General features: G+C 40.5%; 1 protein-coding gene across 3 annotated transcripts in view; it reads left to right on the top strand.

The window, feature by feature from the left end:
* The window catches only part of PEMT (phosphatidylethanolamine N-methyltransferase), a 93,152-nt gene that overhangs the window by 26,235 nt on the left and 51,696 nt on the right, over positions 1-15,221 (top strand). For all 3 annotated transcript variants that reach the window (XM_072417434.1, XM_072417433.1, XM_072417432.1), the window contains exon 3: positions 1,354-1,469. In XM_072417434.1, the coding sequence (XP_072273535.1) occupies positions 1,354-1,469 (116 nt within the window). The remainder of the gene's footprint in view (positions 1-1,353; positions 1,470-15,221) is intronic.

The following is a 15,221-nucleotide window of genomic DNA, read 5'->3' as shown; positions in this document are numbered from 1 at the left end:
GTTGCAGGCAACAAGATACAAATCATAGCAATGACAATATAAAAAGAACTGATCCCTGGAAACTTGGTACCAAAAGGCAGGCATAATGATTTTCTCCGTTACTGACATACCATGCCTTGTTCCTCAAGGTGGCTCTGTATGGAGGCCGCCATCTTGTTAGATGCAGGATTTATTTGGCTTCCTCATGCCAGAATCTGACAGTGGTTAAACCCCCAAATCTCACTACAAATACCCTGTGACTAGAAATTAGAGGTAACATTACATTTAATTGTACAGTGCAGACAAAAAACTAGGAGGCTGTATTTATAGGGGGTCCTGGCTACCCTAACTTAACATAACATAAAGTGCTATTTATCAGGAGAATTTAAAGACAAAAAGTTCATTTATTTCTAATAAACTTCAGGCCCAGATAACATTTGTAAATGTTCTTTAAAACATAGCAAACCTTCTGTTTTTTGTTCTAGGCCAGTTTAAATGTGTTTTCTGGATCCAAAGAAAATTCCAACTTCAACAATCAGATGTTCACTTTAATTTTTTCCCACACTACAAAAATTATAATTAACTAGTCTTATCATTCTACATTGTGACTTCAGCTTGGGAAATTATCTGAATACATTTTAGCTGCAGCTGGGCCTAAAGTGAAAAGGGTAGCGTGCCAATGAAGGCTTATTGAACTGGATCCTGTGCTTTGCCTATGCACTAACAATTTCTGGTGTCTTTCTTCGGTGTCTCCACTAACTGCCTCCTCTTAGCTTTCATTTGATTACCTGATGCTGGGAGGAGAAATATATTGTCTACTTTTAGGTATGGGGCATGTAATTCTCCCCATGAGGCAAGGCTGGCACCAAGTAATTGGTTGCTTAAGCACACCAAAGTGGAAAGACAGTCTCCAAGTTGTAACTGGAGGTGGGTGGCCGCATAGGTTATGTTTTCCATGTAGGTGGCCTAGGATGAAGTATTGTGTTGCTTTTTTGCTTGCCCTCCCTGATTTTTATGCTTATCTTTTACTGCTTCCTCATGGCCCTGTTCACCCCAAAAAAAAAAGAAGTTTGAGGTTGGGCTGGGAGAATTTTTTTACAGGCCTTAGAAGTCTCAGCCAACTCCATGTGATTGTCCATTTAGGCCAGGTCTTTGTTTTGGGATTATGGGGAGAGAATTAAATAAAGATGCACAGAGTGAGGCCAAACTGTAAGAAAGTAGACTGTAATTAAGTTAAGTAATGTAGTTAAGTCATATTCGGCTTTTTCTTATTTCCTTTTTTTTTTTGTTCATAATTTCTAACTGTATGTAATATATTCTTTGTTTTTACACTCTTATAATTTTTCATTTTAATATCCATCACTATATTTACAGGTGGCGAGATGGGAATACAGGACACACACGCTCACAAGGCTTTTTAGGTCGCCATATATTGGCTGCTACAGTCTGGGAGCTGTCATTATATCCCTAGCTCTCTACAGAAGTCACTGGTAAGTAATCACAACATTTACCTTTTGCCTGCAAAGGGCCCAAGAAGGGGCATCAACAAAATCTTGGATGTAGTGTGAATTTAATAATGGTGGCCAGCAACTAAATGAGTATGGGTAAAATTTGTGTGCCAGGGTATAAAGTCGTGAGATATGGATTTATCAGCTATACAATCGACATCTATATGTTGACGTACTGAAAACATCTTGTAACTCAATGCATTTCGCCTATCTGGCTTCCTCAGGGGTATATGGAAGACGTAGTCACTATATAGTAGATATTGGTTAGTTTCTCATGGATGAAAGACTGTTATGGCACAAGGGGAGTCTCTCCATATACCTTTGAGAAAACAACAGGCAAAACGCGTCAGGTTAAAAGACATTTACAGTACGTCAACATATAGATGTCGATTGTATAGTTGATACCTCCATATCCCATGACTTTATAATGGGTCCTGGACAAAACATTTAATCTCTGTATATCTCAATTTATCTCTGTATATTGTAATATTCACAATATATGAGTGAATATTAGCCAAAACCCTTCCTTTCCTCTCCTTATTTTCCTTTTTTATCATGTATGTTTAGAGGTGGCTATCTTAGAATTTGGATTGGGGGACCAACAACTATACTTACCCATCCTGATAACCCAGCCAGCATAAAAGCTCCCTACACATTACCCCCAACACAGTAAATTCCACAAAAATCAACACAATAACCCACAGCCAGCATAGTATGAATGGATTTCCAACAAGTTTATACATTCAATCCATTCTGGCAGTCATTGCCTCGCCTCTGTCTCTCTGCTGGGCCGTGGCATTGTGTGGACTGCAGACAGAGTCTTACCAGTTGGCCCATCTTGTTCTTCTGTGATAGCCATGATGGTTGTTCAGCCAAATTGCTCACTTCTGGGACATGGACAATTCAGAGATGGGGGTTAGACAACAGGGGCTACTATTGTACCCCATAGAAGAGGACCAGCAGCCTAAAAAATCCTGGGGCTTCAGGCAAACACCTAAATTGCCTTACCCTTTGGGATTACCCTATTCTGAAGCTGTGCACAATTTTAGAGGCAATTAGGGGCAAACATGGAGCAATGAAGGAAGCTCTCATTACACAGACTGTAGATAGATTAATTTGACATCCCCCGACTGAAAGCAGATATAAAAGGTAGTTACCAGACAGTGACAACAACTTTAATATAAAAGTAAAAAAAACATTGTATATTATTCAAGTGCAAAGTCCTGTTTGGTTCCCTATTAGAGAACCGGTTTTCACCAAAAAAAACATGAATCAAAGTTTTGGTGAATAAAATATTGTTCTCAGGCTTTTGTCACATTCCAATTTCTCTTTGTTGTGTCACCCAAATCTCCTTTCACATATCATTCTCTAAGCCGGTTACTAAACACCCAGACGTCTGCAGTGGACTGATTTTTTTTTCCTTATCTTTTTTTTTTAATTTTCTTTGATGTTCTTTCAATAAATGGGATTCTGGAGCATCAAGTACAACCGCAGATAAAACATACACATGGGAACTGCGTTACCTCTTTGATAATGTCTAATGCTGCTCAGTCAGTCATGTGGTCAGATTTGTCTTCTAGAAAAGCCTGGTTAGATCCTTGACCATACTTTTCTTCGTTGCTGTTAGCCAATACATTAGGCTGTTTGACCCTGGTACTGTTCATCCTTCTACCGTTCCAAATCCTGCCGAGCAAGCTAGAATGAAGACTGAATCAAATACTATATTATAAACATACCTAGATTTTTTTATGAGGTTTAACCTTTCCATCCAAGGAAATGTTTTTTGTTTCAGAATCTGGGTCTTATGACGTCACTTCTTAGTAGAAGAAAGTTGTAGGTATGAATACTCTACTGCACTGCTAGGATCCTACAAAACCCGTGGCTCAGTGGTCAAATGGCAGTATGCTTTGCATGGTGTGGCACAATGTAAGCATGATTGGTTTAAAATGATTCATTACTAATGTTTGTTTATCCCAAAAAAAAAGACTTAAATAAGAGGAATGTCCTTAACCTGGTGCACTCTGCAGTAGATGTGGGGGACAATTGCTGATTTCCAGGTGCGACCAATCTACCATGATGTTGTTATGCCATCTTTTCATAACTGCATCACCCAGAGTTTGCTAATTAGTTTTTTTTTCATTGAAATGTTTAAGCCTACTGAGGTTTGCTCATAGTGACAAGTTAGCAGCAATTCAGTGAGGTAGCACACGGTTCAGACTCCTGCCTTGGTTCTTTATTGTAGCACAAGAATGCCAGTTAAGGTAAAAAAACAAAACAAACAATAGCCTGGCTGGGCCAGTGCTTACACAAAATTAGGCAGCTTACTCTGAACTGTGTGTCTCTGGAGCTCCTTTCCCTTCGAGTTTTTGAAACCACTGAGCTCCCAGCAGTCTGCACCTGATTTGCTAAAAAGAGCAACTGTGCTTTTTCAAGGTCTAGGTGTAAAGACCCGGACATGGACCGAGTGGCCAAGGATCCCTACCATTTTCTCCTTGGCCGGCCACAAGACCTTAAGCACCGGCTTAGAAGCCATCTGTCTGGCAGAACTACCATGCAGTTCCCTGGAGTCCTTAATAGACAAAGTGCCTTAACTTGGGCAGTACTTACATCTCGTCGAAGGCCTTCCCAGCCATGCCATGAGACACCCTGTCGCAAATGAAAGACAAAGAACTGAAAATAAACTTGCATATTTAATTTGAAGCTGGTGGACTATTTAGCTTGCCAATATCAAACCTCTAAAGCTGGACTTCAGGTCTCTTGCTCCACTGGACCGCGTTGTCCTTTGTTGCAGAACTGTATAAATGTTAAAACTGAATAGAGAGAAATACAAACATTTTGGCAGGCAAAAATACTACCTTGTATGTATTTTGTTTGTGTATCCAACTGTTTGCCCGACATTTATCTTTTACCCAGCTCCTAAGAGAAATGTTTTTCTCCTAACCCATTTTTTTGAATTAGCAGATTTGCACAGTTTTACATTTACAAAATTTACAGTTTGTTTTACATTATTAGATAACTCTGATGTGTCTGAATGTTCCATTGGAGTGAGAGGTTTTCCTTGCGTATGTGTTTATATTTTTAATCACTTTTATCTGTGTGTAATGTCTTCCATGTGCCTTGGATAAACCATTGACTTCCCTCGTGTTCAGGCCGTTGATAGCAAACAGTTTTCACAAGATCCTATGACAAAGGGCACCCTTCCAGCAAGTTATATAATAGGGTCGTGCTTTGGCTTCAAATAACTTTTATCCCGTCTGGATTTTTTATTTTCAATTAATTGGAGACTTTTTAGTTGACAAGTAGTAATGGGAGCACGTAAACTGAATTCACCTAGATATGGGCCGACTGGTGGGTTAGGGATGTCATATCATTAATATTGGGGTTCAGCCAGTTGGTGTTAAATGGAGTGTTCGTGTAATATATATGCTGTAATGGGAATTGGCTGGCTTGGCTGCCATTTTGTCTTTTCCATCCCTAGATGAAAGTTTACCGGTTGTGATCTTGAAAATTCTTTTGCTTATAGACATCAACAAAAATGGATGAGCAATGGAAGAAGACTTTTTATTCCAAAGTGTAGGTGTCCAAAGAATAGTTGATTTTCTGCACTGCTGTCCCAAAACAAATGAGGGACTTATCCTACTGGGTTGTGTTAGGATTTATACCATTGAAAATAAACAATTGATAGTTAAAAAAAAAAAAAAAAAAAGGCTCCGTAACACCAAAGACTTAAAGTGGAACTAAACCCATGATACTCACCAGTCCCTGATCCCTTACAGGGCACCACCATCTCCTCCCTTCTCTTCTCCTCTGTAGAGCATCTTTGGCCATCTTTATTGGCTGGGCTGGGATGACGTACATAAGTTGCATATGCACAGCTCCGCTTTTTCCTAGATACTCATAGCTATTAGGTAGGAGGGATTTTTGCAAAAGGGATGTCGCCTGTCCATTTCAGGAATAATGACGTCCCTGATTGTGGATTCCTAAAACCATAGTTTAAACTTCAGGACTGTAATTACTTCCCTGAGCTATGTTTGCAGCATTTTTTATGCTATAGGAAGGCATTTTGGACAGTATAGCCCCTTGGGGTGATCTTTAAATAAAAAAAGTCCAAACCATGATTAAGGAAGAGAAGCTGGATAGAGGCAGCTTTGATAGGGATGTCCTTTTTCTTGACCTTTTTTTTAAAGCGGAACTAAACCCAAAATAAAAATTGACATTTACCTTTATTCCCGCAGATCTGTTGATCTGTCCGGAGGTTTTGTTGTTTGGGTCCCGAGTCGTCCCTGTATCCAGTAGCAGAGGAAGCGCCTGGCCCCAACATCTTCTTCTCTCTTCTTCCTGGATCAAATGACATAGATGGGGAAAATAATTACTGATCTCACATGCATGAGATTGAAAATTTTTTTCTTCCATTAAAGAATCACTTCCTTAGGATATAGGTATGCCTGGAGACTTTGCGCTCCATCCTGTCTTGATCACTGAAAAGTGCTGCAACCTTTTTTTTTAAGGGTGTTGCAAAAAAAAAAAAAAATACAATTTATACTTTAAGTTGAAGCGTTGCCTACCCTTTTATGTAAAGGAAACATTTTGTGTTTAGGCCCGCTTTAAGTTTAGCAAATCACATATTTTTCAAAAACCTCCAGTTAGGGGGAAACTCTCATCTTGGCATGTTATTGCCTATCTGTGACATGTAAAACACTTGAAATCTGACTGACAACCATTTTACGTGCTAACCACATGCTTTCTCAAAGCAAATGGTTGTTGCCTTTGAGAAATAGAAATTGTACAGTTAGCACGCAAAACGTTCATCAGTTGGATGTTAAGTGTTTCTAACCTTTGGAGCATGCAACAATGGAATTTAAAGTTGAGAGCACCCCCTGAACTGGATCTTTTAGAAAAAGTACATGTTTTGACACATCTCTTGCTGGGCCTTGTAGTTGTACATTGACTACAGTCCTACAAAGGAAATTCTGTGATTAAATGCCATTTCAGATTTGTTTTATTGAACCAGGAACTCAACCAGCAAGGTGCTAATTGCGCTTTGTTCAGCATTGTGATTTTAGCTTACATGCTGATGTTCTATTTGACAAATGTGTGCATTTGTAATACAGAGGCTTCTAATATTTATGTATATATTTTTTTTTGATTTAACTGCAGATGTGCTGAAAAATTACACCATGTCATCTCCCACTCATTTATTTATTAATCAGTGGAATGCCAATCTAAGCACAGGCCAGGTCCAGGCCCAGTGCCGTGTAGAATTAGGTAATTTGGTGAAATGAACATTTAATTGCAGCTGAGGTAGTGACTTAGCATCTCGGGGCAGATGCTGCTGTGTTTGCTCTGTCAGGTTTCTGTGCTGTGTCATACTTGGACGGTCCTTGTACCTGACCCACACGGAAATCTATCCTACACAGCTTTGTTGGACCGGCTGTTACCAGCACCGTGCCAAGAAACGGAGGATTGCAAATACAGCTGATTGGTAAATTGTTAGGTAATTGCTACCTGGGCAGCCTGTGTCTACAACACAAACCGAGCAACCCCAGACAATTGTTGTCTATCAATCAAAAGACTTATTAGGTTATCCAGCCCCCGCTTCCTCCCTGGAGCAGCTTGACCACAGTCTATAGGCAGCGAAATGGTCATGGCTGCCTGGGTAAAGAAAGGGGGCTGGTTTCATCCACCTCCATCATGCTACATGACAGTATTCAAAGTTTTAGACATAGCACAGACAGGTTATTGGCCCATCAGCTGCCTGACCCTTACATAACGTGTAATATGTGCACAACAGTATTCATTAACCTGGCCTCATACTGAAAGAAAAACGAGACAACCATTAATGGGCTCTTCATTGATAATGCTAGCACTCTCCATCTTCTTCAGGTTACTTATAATTAGAAAACTACAATTAATGATTCAGTGTAGTAGCCAGGTAACTAACATTTTTTTCATAAAGTGGTTATGCAGAAACAAAAATTGCAGATACCTGCAAGCTTGGCATCTGGAGTCAACTGGCTAATGCACAAACCTGCCTCACATATGCCCCACCGCCCCGCCTCATTGCTCCATTCAAGAGCCCCAGCTCTGTTGCAAGCAGCAGGCTGATTAGTAGTAGTTATGCAATATCAGGTATCAGTAGGTATTCCTTGGCAGGCTATATTTGCCTGCAGACCCTTCTATAGAACGTCCACAGATAATGCTGAGCCTCAGGTATTGAAAGAACTGAAATCCATTGAAAGAAAGAAGTGGGCCAGCCACATGGGGAAAGGAGGAGCCAGAAAATGAGGCAGAATCTATCTAACTTGCTGCAGCTTCTGAGTAAAATCGGAGTAATTTCAATCCAGGAGAGGAACCTATACAACTTTGCAAGCCTGCAAGAAAGTCAAGTGGCTGCTTTAAATGTGACATTTTTCAGTTTGAATTGACTGAATACTTTAAACTTATAAAATAGAATTTAACAATTCGTTCATGTTGCAATATTGGCCTAAAGGCCTCGTCTATTAAAGAAATTACCTGGCCCCGAGTTTGTATTTATATTTATCTGTCCTTACATGCTTTTATCATTTGTATGGTCAGCTTTAGATTAAAAACAGGTAAATCAGGGATAATTGGCTGCATCTAAGAGATATACCTGCTAACAAGCTAAAATTTACCTTCATTATTGTGACTTTTAAATGCCAGGAAGATTCACTACAAGTGAATCCCTTGTTATTGTGCACAGAGACGACATCAATTATTTATACCAATGTTATTTTTCCTCATACAAAATGTCAAGCTTCTTATATCTGGACACGTCTATGAAATTAACCAGTGAGCCAAAATGGTCTGATTGGGGAGATGATTAGATTCTTTCCTTTCCATGATTGTTTGGGGTACAGTGGGCTAGGCAGGTTTGTAAGTGTTGCCCGTATTGTTATCGTTTCCCTGTGATGAATGGCACCCCAACCAGTGCTAACCCCCACCCCATGGACAAAAATAGAAGCTGAACCAAATGGTTGTGAATATGGATCCACTCCCACCAGTTCTTATAAAGGCATTGCAAAGACAAGAAGTGAAGGCAATGAGAACATAAAGAAATGAGAATTTTAACTGTTCTCCACTCAAAATGTAAAAGAAATCAGTGTCTAAATTGAGCTTTAAAGTGAACCGCTGCCTAGACCATGAAAACTTGCGTATTTACCTATTCCAAACATAATATAACATTTAAATGAGCCCTCATTCACCTCTGCAACCAATAGTATTGTGGAGTAATACATTTTCAAAGATCGCAACAAAGATTTGAATCTTGTGAGAATGCTAGCTTCATGTAAACAACCAGCACGTGTTTTTAATCTGGTAGAAACTGACTATAGCGTCCTTGTTGTGAGCTTTTGAGATTGAATAACTAAACAATGAATGCAGATAGAGAGGTTGTGGTGGCTTGTTTAACCTTAATGACTGTCAGTGATAGCGAGAGCTTCATCAGCATAAAAGAAGCTACTGGTCATTATTGAAATGAGTGGCCATCTCCTCGCTTTCTCTCTCCTTTTGTAAAACCCAGGACAGGTACTCGCTACTTCAGGATGGATAGTGGGGGCCACAGAGGATAGATTGCACACTTGATCCTACCTCAATGGGCCAAACCTAGAAGTGCTCTGCATGCTTCTGCACATGTGTTGTGCAGGATCTGATATCATTAAAGCGGACCTATCACCAAAAAATATTTACCTTATATAAAAGGATAATCTTCTTTTCTTTTTTTACTCCAAATTATTATTAATATTTTTTTTAAAAAGGGGGGCGGTAAAGTCTGATTGGGGTGGAGAACCTCCTGAGATACATCTGTCACGTATCCCAGGAGGCTTTGGGTTGCTGCTCCAGTGTATGTCCAAGATCAGGCATGAGCAGAAGGGGCTATTTCCTGCAATTGGAAAAAAAGCATAAGCAGTGAGACCGCCACTCAGCAGGCTTCGTCACCTGGTCTCATGCCTGGGCAGTGCAAGATTGGGTGACATAGCCAGAAGAAGAAAATAGAAGGAAGAAGATTCCGGCACCTGGCACTTCCTCTGCGCCAGGAGAATTCCATAACAGTGCGAGGTAGTCGCTGGAGAGATCAAGGGATCTGTGGAAGTAAAGGTAATTAGGATTTTTATTTAAGTTAGTTCCACTTTAAGGAAGGTCTGTCACTTGCACAGGACTATTACACAGGGGCTAGTCATACATTTAGAAAAAGTACAATATAAAAAATAAATAAAAAACACCTCAAAAAAGGTTGCTTTTTCAGATGTTCTTTCAATGAGTCAGGTTGTCTCGTGATGTTCTGCTGCCTTCGGGAACAGTTTTCGGCTGTTGTTATTTTGTAAAAAAAAAAAAAACACATCAATCATTCAGAATTTACAAGTCCATTGTCATGTATGAGCATTATTAATTGCGGTGGAATCAATCACAAGCCTTAATACATTAATCTGTTCCGCAGCACGGTTCTGTTTCCCAACAACAAGTCTTTGTTAGTGGCAGGAATGATTACCCCTCAGCACAGAAGGAAAATCTGCCATCTTTTCATGTGTCTCCTGCTGTAATTAATTAGCCCCGATAAGCAGGATCCTTGTACACAGCCGGGCAGATGATAAAAGCCGTGTGATCTGTTTATCTTCCCTCTTGTTACTTTATGAAGTTTCATAGTCACTAAGAGGAGGCAAAACAACGCTCATTTCAAGCACCTACCAGGCAGAAGCGGGCTATAGGGATTGGGTGGTGATTTGATGTACGTAGGCATGATCAGACCACCTTAAAATGCCTATTCGGTCACTTTCTACTTTATTTCCAGAGCTTAGTGTTAAGCTATGTACACAAGTTAGATAATCGTGCTTGAGATGAGCGGTTGTGGTTTTCTTGTGTGAAAATCTGACATGTACAGTGCTTATGTCACTGAAAATGATCACAAAAGATCACTTCCAGTGATGTCCTTTGGACATCTGTATGGGGCTTTGTATTGGGCCCAGTGCTGGATGTTTTGGGCACCATAAAGCCGGTCCCTGAGCAAAAAATTACTCCCTCCCTTCCCTTCCTCCACTTTCCAACCCAGTGTTTCTTGATCAATGAGCCCATGCGTTACAAGAAGTTGTGCCTCTTTTTGGCTTACTGTAAGGGTGACATTCTTCCCAATGGCTAGCAATGTAAAAAGCATTCTTCACACTGACCACCACACTGTGAGCTGTGGAATTAGTAATTATAGAAGGGGTTCCTGCAGACCTTATTTTAAGGGGTTCCCCATTGTTAAAAAGATCGAAAAACAATATTCTAACTAACCCATTCTGCATAATCTGTTTTCCTTAAATTGTGAAGCACCACTTATGGATGTGGGGGATTGCTGATCCAGTACAGTCCTAATGCCGCACACTTGCTAGTCCCCTCTTGCTAATGTTATTGCTGCTCGTCCATTTTTAATGGAACCCACCACTGGACAGTCAATTGGAGGTGTCCACATCGGGAAGAGATGTGGACACCAGAATAAAGTCTTGGTGGCTGGGGTACTGGAAGTATACAGAACAAGAGAAAAGACTTTGTCCTAGAGCAGGGGTCGGCATACTTTTCGGACTACTAGGCCATTTCAGGAGTTCAAGATAGGCACACCAGGCCAGATAAAACAAGGTGTCCAAGGAAGGGTTTTTTCGATCCGTGACTGCAAGTGAGCAGCCTCAGTCCTCTGCTCATCCACGGTGTAGTCTCTGTACATGTGCACATGCTTGGCATTGAAATACGCCTTGAGATTCAACCGCTTGAAAGTGCTGTTGGTGTCGTTGCACACTAAACACAGAGCTTCGTTGCCGCGTTGGATGAAGAATAATTCATCAGTTCATTCGGGATTGAAGACAGAACGTTCAAGGTCAACTTTCTGGAGACTGGTAGCTGCGCGTTGCTTCTGCTATTTAGGCATTGGGGTAACTGTGCGGGAACTTGATGATACCGATAATATCACAGGAACTCGCGATAATGCGACAATTTGATTCCAACAATGATCCAACAATAAATAACCTGGGGGGGGGGGGGTTAGGCCGGACTGGAATACTGGCTAGGCCGTATCCAGCCTAAAGGCGGGAGTTTGCCTACCTCTGTGCTAGAGCAACACCTGAATTGGGCTTTTGGTGAGTAAAAAAGTGTATTTTATGCCAGGGGGGAGGGGAGGGAAGATAGAGGGGTGTGGCGAAAGAATTATCATTGCTCCAGAGATCAACTTTTAATTCACTTTAGCAACTTTGTCAGTTGAAAAAAAAAGTAACTTGCAAAAAAAAATACTTAAGTTTATTTCTGTTCATGTGCTTTAGCCAGCATAATCTTAACATCCCAAACACTTAGGCAATTTCCCACTGTGTGCTGGGGATCATCCCATTGGCCACATTCCAAATCTACATCTTTTTTATGGTGTTGACATTGAGGCCCACAGGTGGAACCAGATTGTGTGGTGAGGAACCCAACCAGTAGTACCAAATACTGAAGATCTTTACCCATAAGAGAGGCAAGTATTAAAAAACTTACAGTTGGAAATTTCTGTTGTGGACCCCATGTTCCTCTCCCTTACTCCACGTGATAGTGTTCAAGCCTGGCTATTGGCGGGCCACAACATGGGGGTGGATGAAGAAGGTTACCTGCTTCCCAATACCTGGAAGTACTGGGCATTACCAAGGGCTCTTATAGACAAACTAATAGGCTGTGGCTTGGCAAAAGGTGAGCAGTATAGGGTGGTGAGTACCCAATAAGAAGTTCCATTTTCTTCAAACTCTTAATTACTCACAGGTCTGTCACTAATAATCCACAGTTCTAAAAGATATGATATATAGGCTGCATCCTTTGTTGGCTGCTATACCCTTGCAGAATCACAGAGGTTTATAAAAACTTACAGATATGGTCATTCTATGAAGTCTGTGTACTTTCTTTTGATAGGCAATTACACAGATTGTAAAAGTGTTAAACTTGAAAATGTAAAAAGAAGAAATTATTTGTTAGCACTACAGGCTGAGTCTGTTTAGAGTGGGAAATAGCTGCCTTAGGGATTGTTTGAATATAATGTAACCCATACTCAAAATCCCCTTAGTTTTATTTACTGCATCTCTGCAGTTCATGTACAGAACAACGTCTAAGTAACTGGCACACTTTTACCTGTGATTTGTGTGGGTTCCCTGCAGAGACAACCAATTAGAATCCATCTTTTACCAGCAGAATTTTTGCAGTGTGAGTTCTGTTTGGTTGCTAAAGTGTATGATATGTGTCATTCACTCTATTAGCTACAGATTAGATTTAGATTAGATTCAAACAAGTGGAAAGAGCAGAGAGGTGATGTTACCCATGTGGTCTACTTTGTGATACTTCATGCCTTGGTACACAGTCTGCTCAGCCACTTGTTGTTATAGACTGTTGTCACCGTCCATGTGCCCAGCTCAGAAACATCCTTGTAGGGTCATAGTGCTACTGATGGTTTGTCTCCCCCCATCCTTTCCTCCCTATCCTTGGTACCCTAACCCCCTTACCCTTAACCTACCAGCACTTTGTTTATGCCCCTGGTTTGTGTGGAATACACCAGAAATGCAACTCTGAAATTTTCAGGCATTTTCAACCACTTTCAAAAAATGTTTAATTACAAAAATGCCTGAATTGGTGAAGGCAAACAACCAACTCTGGTACCTACAAAATGTTGTGTGTTTGGCAGAAATAAACCTATTATTGATGGAAAAAAATAGGCATTACAATGTTAGTCAAAAAATGCACCTCTGTGTGACTTTCTGAACCTAGGTTCACTTTGCTGTTAAGAATTATGGTTTGAATGACCCTACCAAAAATTGACCCCCTGGTTTAATAACAAAACCTTAGCAGCTAATAAAAATTCTTATGTTATTCATGGGATAGCACTAATCCTTGATAGAGGACCTAATGTTTTGACACATTAAAAAAAAAAACACTCATGGGATGTATAAGTAGAACAGTGGGACCTCCTATGTATCTACCTTTATCTACGATCTATTCTTCCATCTCATATCTTGGCCTGTCACAGCCCGCTCCTGCTTGGATTGACTGCGTCCGTTATGTTTTATTTTTTACAGTTTACTTTTACAGTGTCTCATTTTGTGTGACTGAAGCTGTTGACAACTGAAGCTGTTTTGTGGGGCAGAAGTACAATTTTGGTGCAGCAGTAATTGTTCCCGGGGAAACTAAATAGGTGCAGAACAAGGTTTGAATCCATACCTCCCAACAATTGGGGAATGGGAAAATAGGACACTTTTTAGCTTTTAAGTATATATTTTTCAGTATAAAAAACATTCTTTTAGGTATCTTAGCCAGCCAGAAAACATTAGGTATCATTTTGCTGCGTGAAGTGTTTTGATTGGCTGTTGACATCAGACAATTTTGTCCTCAGTCTTTTGAATATATAGTGCTGGAAGAAGGTGCTGAGCTTCTGCCATATTTAGCAATTAGACATTGCATACTTGCCAATTACGGCACATATTTACATATGTGCAGCCACCCTGCAGCATGTCCAGAACCAGTCCTTGCTGTGTCCTAGGAAGGCGCTATCTTTGTCACCAGCTATACACTGAATTTCCAAAAAGACGACAATCCTCTTCGGCCGCAGGAGACAATGTAACTCCAATGGCTGAACACAGGTAAAACAAAAAGCCACCAGGATCTAAGGCTCAGAGTCTAGAAAAAAACAGGATATGAATAGATTATGGGTAAACTACATGAAAAGTCACATTGTGAGGAATTCAAGACTGGACAATCCTATGTTCTTTTTCATACCATTCATGCATAACCACAATTTGAGGCTTACATCAAAGGGCCCAGAACCTGGCAGCCAGGACAGGATCAACATGTCTGTCTTCTGACCAGCATGGACTTGTTATGTAATTATGCTCAGGGCTGTTTCAAAAATGTGTCTTTAATACTCACATGTAGGGTAGGGTAACTTTTATCTGTCATAAGGCAAAAATAATAAATTTAATTTATAAACCCTCATGATAACTGCTCACTCTTGGCTGGTGAAACAAGTGACTTGGAATCAAGTGAAGTTAGAAAACTCAGTTGTTTTCGGATAGTGTGCACTTGGGAGTTTTGTCTGTTTTACTCTGGTGGGTTGTCTGCTTGACTGTCAAGTTTTTTGTTTTTTTTTTTAAATTAAAATATTTTCCTTTTTCTTTGCTGACCGCTAAGGGGGAGTGGTCAAGGTTTCACAGGTGATTATAGTTCTTGGCAGACTCACCTTGAGCTTGCTCACTCTTGGCTGGTGAAACAAGTGGCTTGGAATCAAGTGGAGTTAGAAAACACAGTTGTTTTCTGATAGTGTGCATTTGGGAGTTGTCTGTTAACTAGGACAGAAAGGGGTGGGACAGTTAAATAAGGTGGCAGAAAGTTTGGTCAGTGGTCAGCCAATAGTTGGGGGTAGTTGGGGGGAGGGTTATGGATAAATGTATGGAGCTTCCCATGTTACGCCTGAATCCTGGCTTTGTAGTTCGCATGACTGGCCTTTCAATATTTCTGGGTATACTCCTATTCGCAAAGACAGTCAGGCTGGTGGGGTTTGTCTGTATGTGAGAAGTGATCTAAAAGTGAATGTGAAAGAAGAAATTGCGGATGGAACAAGCTATGAGGTTGAGGCATTATGGGCGGAGTTGAATATGTGGTTGAATAACACACAATTATTTATTGGAGTCTGCTATAGGCCCCCCAGTGCTAAGGAAGAAATATAGAATCAATTACTAGCAT

This window comes from Pyxicephalus adspersus, chromosome 7 (genome assembly GCF_032062135.1).
Source record: "Pyxicephalus adspersus chromosome 7, UCB_Pads_2.0, whole genome shotgun sequence".
Taxonomy (NCBI): Eukaryota; Metazoa; Chordata; class Amphibia; order Anura; family Pyxicephalidae; genus Pyxicephalus; species Pyxicephalus adspersus.
The sequence above is the reverse complement of the archived record's forward strand: the minus strand, read 5'-3'. Positions and strand labels throughout refer to the sequence as shown.